General features: G+C 34.3%; 1 protein-coding gene across 1 annotated transcript in view; it reads left to right on the top strand.

Moving 5' to 3' along the window:
* The window catches only part of LOC108973733 (neurogenic locus Notch protein), a gene marked incomplete in the record, with an annotated part of 153,922 nt that overhangs the window by 1,126 nt on the left and 146,232 nt on the right, over positions 1–6,564 (top strand). The window contains 1 exon segment of the mRNA XM_018941188.1: positions 1–483. Within this exon segment, the coding sequence (XP_018796733.1) occupies positions 372–483 (112 nt within the window).

The following is a 6,564-nucleotide window of genomic DNA, read 5'->3' as shown; positions in this document are numbered from 1 at the left end:
AAAACAAAAAAAAAATACCGCAAACTACTTTTCAAGCTTACACTGCTAACAATTCACAAATTAAAGTGCAGTTAAGAAACAAAAAGGTTTAAGTCAATATATCATAGACAGCATAAATTATGCATAAAAAGCCAACCGATTGGCAGAAATATGTGTCTCACATTTGTGTAATTAGCAAAAATATTGTTTGAGTTTTGGCAGGAATTGTATCATTACAAGACTTCAAAGAGGTACTTTCATCATAAGCGCGGCAGCGCATGCGCTTTGGTGTACTCATTTAAAACTTTTAAAAGTTTGCTTCGTCAAGCATTCGAAAACGGGCGAATCAATTTTCGTTTCACGGGAAAGTTAGACAAAACTGGATTATCAAAATGTGGCTGTTGATCAACAACAACACATTTCCTAAATCGGATATATTTTGGATAAAACTGCTGACCAGTCTGCTGCTGATTTGTGGATTTATAGGCGGCGGCAATGCAGCGGGTGAGTGTTATTCACTAAGTTATTTACTATTTTTGGTTATATTTAGCAATAATAATTTTAGTAAACAAAAATCTTAGCTTAAACCGAATTCCTTATTTAAGAATTAAATTATAATAATTAATCAAAAATCGGTACTTAAGCATATTTACAACAAAACATTGAGTTTCTGCAATTAAGTAGTGCCCGCAAACTTCCGAAGTCAAAAGAAGTACCCATCATTTCCAATACACATATCGTACAACCTTTCACAACTCCTCAATTCCTTTCAAGCATCCTAACTCAGTGCCTACCTTTCAAAAGGTATTATTCTCCTTTTTGCCAACCCATAATAATGTTATACATTCTTTGTCTCTGCATTCATCTAACCTTTCCTACTTCATTATTTTCACCATTTTAACTATGCTCATACATAATTAACGTTGATTCTCCTTGTGCCATATTCTTGTCGTTTCTATCACCTTTCCTTTTAAGCTAACCTTCTTTCATAGCCGCTGTCGTTGCATTTACTTCTTCGTTTTTGCTGCGGTCACCGTTTTCCATTACTGTCTTTATGTCGTTGTTACTTACTTTTGCCTGTTGTCTTGCCTTGGTCTTGCTGCACTCTTACATACCGTTCGGGTCGTTTCTTTTCAACCACTCGCTTGTGCGCTCACCTCTCAGCAATCTGCTGCTCAGCTCATATTCTCCTAACCACTTATTTGGCCGGCCAGGCAGGCAGGCAGTCAGCGAGCCAGTTAGTCAGTCGGTTGTTCGTTCAGCCATTTTGTTTCCGTCTACTGCAGCAAATCTGGATCGAGTCTCGTTCAGGATCATATTGCCTACGGTCGCATATATACGTATACGCACACACACACAGCCATACACAAAGCATTTGTATATTCATGGCTGATCGTTTTCGATATTCAACTTGCACCGAAATCTGTAGCTGCGCGTAAATGCTTGTATCTCTCTGTGTGTGTGTGTGAGTGTAGGTGTGTAAAAGTGTGCGTAACTGTTGTAGAGAGATTTCAGCGGAATTTTAGTATCTAACTGAAAATCTATCCTAATTGAGTTCTGTGGAATTCATTCATCGGCAGTTTTTTCGACTTTTTTTGTGCTTGAAATGTATTTTTGATTTATTATTGTTTTAATAATAAAAATCAATATTTCTTGTTTACCAAATCGTATATTATATTTTAATATTCAAAATATTTTATTATTAATTTTTTCAAAATTTTATTATTTCTTTACTGATAGTTTAATATTTTTTATTATTATTAATATTTTTATTTTATTTATGATTTCTGCATTGTTAGTATTATTTTCGTTATTTTTTCCACAATTAAAGTTTCTTTGTTATTTATTATTTTTAGTACCCAATTTTATTGTGTTTTGCTCAATTTCATTAAGTTCTACATATTAAATCCCATTGTTAAATTTGTTAAAATAATAATTTCATAATTATAACGTTAATTTTACATAATTTTCTAATTTTTTCTGCTTATTTCCAACTTTATAGTTTTCTATATACACAGTATATGTATATCATTTCCAAAATTTTTTATTATTAAATTACCAATATTTTCTTAACTTAATTATCAATATAATAATTATCTATATACATATGTATACCTTTATTTAAACATTTTTGTTTTTATACTCACCCGCCAAACTTTCCCACACAATTTTTCTCAGCTTCGCCAATAATATTTATTGCGGCTCTTAAAAATTTTACACTTTAAGATATTGCTGCCTTTTGCAGTCATACAAATCACCACTTAATCTATTTGTAAACAGATTTTATTACCGAAAACTCTTCAAAAATAAATAAGGTTCACTCAAAAGATACAGCAATATGTGATATTTTTGGTTGCTGAGTGCAAAACAGCCCATTGCTTATCACTACTTAAAAGGAATAAATATTTACTTTAGTTTTGGCAAATTGCGCTGATTAAATTCAGGATGTGAGAATAATTATAAGAGTGGAGGAAGCAAATAAACTTTTTTTTTCAAATTTTTAATATTTTTTTCTACAAAAATTTTAATTGTTTTTATTTTAATATTTTTTTTTAAACTTTAAATATTTTTTTTTATTTTTAATATTTTTTAAAATTTTATTATTTTTTTCAAATTTTTTTCCAAAACTTTTAATAGAAATTTTCATCAAAATTTTAATGTTTACTCTTAACACAACAACAGTTTATACGACGGCACAGTTAAACTCGGAAAATATCCTTTGTCTTATTAGTTATGTACAACAGTCGTGTTCGATTCGCCACTTCCCTGCTCGCTAAGTTTGAACTCCGCTCTTGTCAAAAAATGCACACCACACCACACCACACCACAGAAATTTATTCTACTAGTATTAAACTCCATTTTTTAGAATGGTATAATCTTCTTCTAGGCCATAATATAGTATTTTTGTGCTGGTATATGCCGATTTTAAGCGAGTTGGTTGTTCCTTTCGTCCCACTCTAAGTTTTCGTGTATGGTGCAGTTATTGTAGTACACGACCTCAAAAGTATTGAAATATACATATACTATATATTCTAATATCTTCTCTTTGTGACAAACTCATTAAAAGCTCTGTCAAACTACTTAGAAGATTGCATTGAAGAACGAACCAAATGCGTCGAAAACGTGACAAACAAATTAACAAGAACCTGTAGTTAGACCAACGTAAATACTTACATGCATTAATTGTCTATATATGTACATGTGGATAGTAGATGCACGGCGCTTTACTGCGCATGCGCAGAGGCAGAAAGACGGAAAAACATTTACTTTATTGACAAACATCTAAGCCAAGTCAAATGAAGCCGCACAATCAGCCTTACATACCACCCATATGAGAGAACACACCAAAAAACATGCCTATAAGCGTATATGTGTACGCATGCGCACATTTATTGGTTCATTCATTGCCTAAGGCCGGGAGTTTCCATGTATTTTAGTCTAGCAAATACTTTGCGGCCTTTTTCTTTGTAATTAACTATTTTCAAATTGCCATTACATCGTTTGTATGTATACATGCACATGTGTAACAACAACAACTTTGTCCGCAATATGTAGATACAGTACGCTCCACGGCCGCCCTTTAACCATAATCACACGCTGGCGACTCGCCTCTTAGCCAAACGCTTTAGACGCCGTTTCACTTTACTCGTTTCTTGTGTATGTATAGTATGTGTTGTTTCTCACTCACAGACAGGAAATTTAACAAGCAACACACTAAATACTCCATAATGGAAAAATAATCATAAAAATAATAACAAGAATACACAAGTAAACGGCGCATAAATGTGTAAATGTGAAAAAATGTGCTTAAATATTTGTTTAGTCCGCGCTTGTCGTCAGCCATGTTATGAGCGCCTCACCTCGCGCTTTCCCGAGAATTCTACTTGTTTCATGAGATTGAGCCTTCACTTACGCTGTGCAGGGTATATTAAGTTTGCCAATAAGTTTGTTACTCCCAGAAGGAAACATCGGAGATCTTATGAAATATATATATAAATAATCAGCGGGATCAGCTGAGTAGATTGAGATATTTCCCTCGCTTCAGATAGAGGAAAATATTCTCAGACATAGTCCCTCAGTTGTTGTTTTTCCGACCAAGAAGCTGATAATTTGTTGGAACCACCCATAGACGGACTATTATAGTACATAGCTATCATACAAACTCAACAATCGAAATCGTATGGAAAACTTTTTTATTTGACAAGATATCTTCTTGAAACTTAGAAAGGATGTTTATTCAATGCAGCGGTATAGTCTACGAAGGAATTGTTGAGATCAGATTTTTATAGCATATAGCTGTCATACAAACTAGTGTATCAAAATCCAGACCTTATACGGATAACTTTTTTACTTTAGCAGATATTTACACGAAATTTAAGCTGGATTATTCTCCAAAGCAGCGTCTTAATTTTCGAAAGAATTGTTGAGATCAGATTACAGTAGCATATAGCTGTCATAATAACTGTTCGATCAAAATCAAGGCCTTATAGGGCAAACTTTTTTATTTGGTTAGATATCTTCACGAAATTTGATACGGACATTTACTAAAAGCAGCGGTACATTATCTAAAGAAATTGTGTAGATCTGATTTCTATAGCATATAGCTGCCATATAAACTGATCCATCAAAATCAAGTCCTTATATGAAAAACTTTTTTATTTGGCAAGATAACTTCATGAAATTTGGCTAGGATTATCACGCGAATTAAGGCTACAATCCACGAGAAATATGTTCACATCGGAGCACTATAACATTTAGCTGCCAATATAGCTAAACAATCAAAATTAAGTCCTTGTAGGGAAAAGTTTTTTAATTGATAAGATATCTTCACGAAATTTTACATGGACATTTATTCGAAGCAACGGTACAATCCACGGAAATACGGTTGAGATCGGAGCACTATAACATATAGCTGCCATACAAACTGATTGTTCCAAATCCAGTTCTTGCATGGAAACTTTTTATTTGTGTAGGGTATTTTAGCTGCCGTGTGACCGAAGTTAACGTGTTTTTTTTTTGTTTTTGTTTTTATTACTTCTGTTCTCATTTGTGCTTATTTACTTAAAATATATGTGTGTACGTATATATTTTTCGTGCTTTCATGGAATACATTTTATGTTTCTGTATTATTTGTAGCGCTGTGCTCAGTCAGTACATCGCCCCTAATCATATGTCAATTATTTGCACTTTTCCAAAAAAGACAAAGCAACAATAACAATACACTTATCAGTTAGCATTGACCAAAGTTTGCTGACACCATTGCAAAATATCGCTATGAGTAACTATGTAAATACACATACATATAAGTATATATATATATCATACACATGCATGCATTTATCTTATTTGTCTGCGCTGACATAAAGTAAGGCTTTTCATTTGCGTTGCTTTGACTTGCCGTTCATTCACACATTTATTATTGTGGCAATCAATAAACCATTCTTAACTCCAAACCCCAAAAATTACATACATACATACATACAAACATATGTGTATATAACTATGTATGAGCGTGTGTGTATCTGCATGTGCCAAATCGTGCGCCAAGCACAGGATCGCCATCGCGCCTGCGCCAAAGCCCACCATCATCATCATCATCGTGAAACGGCAGCACTCCGTCAGTCAGCCTTCAGCCAGCACTTAATCGTCAAGTAATGCTTCTAGACACTCAATGGTCGTCATTGTTTCCGAGCGGAGCGTAGCACTCGTTTTGACGAGCGCGCGTCGTCATCGTCGTCGTCGATGATAAATGCCCGCCGATAGTGTGTGCAAATAGTCACGCTTATGCTGTTTTCTTGATTGCATATTTTGTTTGCTAACATGTATCGATTGTATATACCATGTACATACCTATATGTATGTATGTAGCCTGTAGGCTCTTAGGTATGCAAGCACTTATGCTTGTAGGCAAACAGCTATTTCCTGGCATTTCCTCTTTTACTATGTTTATCCACAATTGCTTACATATACACTGTGTCTGTTGCTTTGTGCCGCCTAATCCACTACTCAAATATTTACTCGGCTGGCTAAGTCCGCTTTATGGCTTTGCTATGCAAATTCCGTCAAACAACATTCGCAGTCCATCATTTCACTTGCTGATTTAGGCACTTCCTTCAGTCCATTCGTTAATGCACTCAGCCTCCCCTTCGTGGTCGGTGATGGACAATTGATCCTTTGTTCGATCAATGCCTCCGTAAAAATGCTTAGTTGGCAGCAAGTAGTGGCAACTGGTCAAATGTTGTGACATTGTAGTTGCACTTATCATCGAACGTGAATCGATTCGGTTTGTCATTTTCCTCAAACAAGCTTCTGGTTGTCCATTTTGCATAGTTCATATGTATACGATATGCTTTTTATGTTATCAATACATATTTATAGGTGTTAGTATAATACTAAAAACTCTATTTTATTTAAAAAAAGTATGGCAACTGTTTTTGTAGGAGACTTTATAAGTTTTCATGCAGTTTTTTTTTAACTCTAGTGTGGTAAAACCCTGTTGACATTGTTTTGCCAAGTAAGAATCGTTTACCACCCTACCAGCCTATTGGATGATATGAACTTTTCTTAATTAAATGTGTCCAAATA

Source organism: Bactrocera latifrons, unplaced genomic scaffold (assembly GCF_001853355.1).
Source record: "Bactrocera latifrons isolate USDA-ARS-PBARC rearing strain unplaced genomic scaffold, ASM185335v1 scaffold_5, whole genome shotgun sequence".
In the NCBI taxonomy this organism is placed as follows: domain Eukaryota; kingdom Metazoa; phylum Arthropoda; class Insecta; order Diptera; family Tephritidae; genus Bactrocera; species Bactrocera latifrons.
This window is presented reverse-complemented; position numbering and strand designations above follow the sequence as displayed.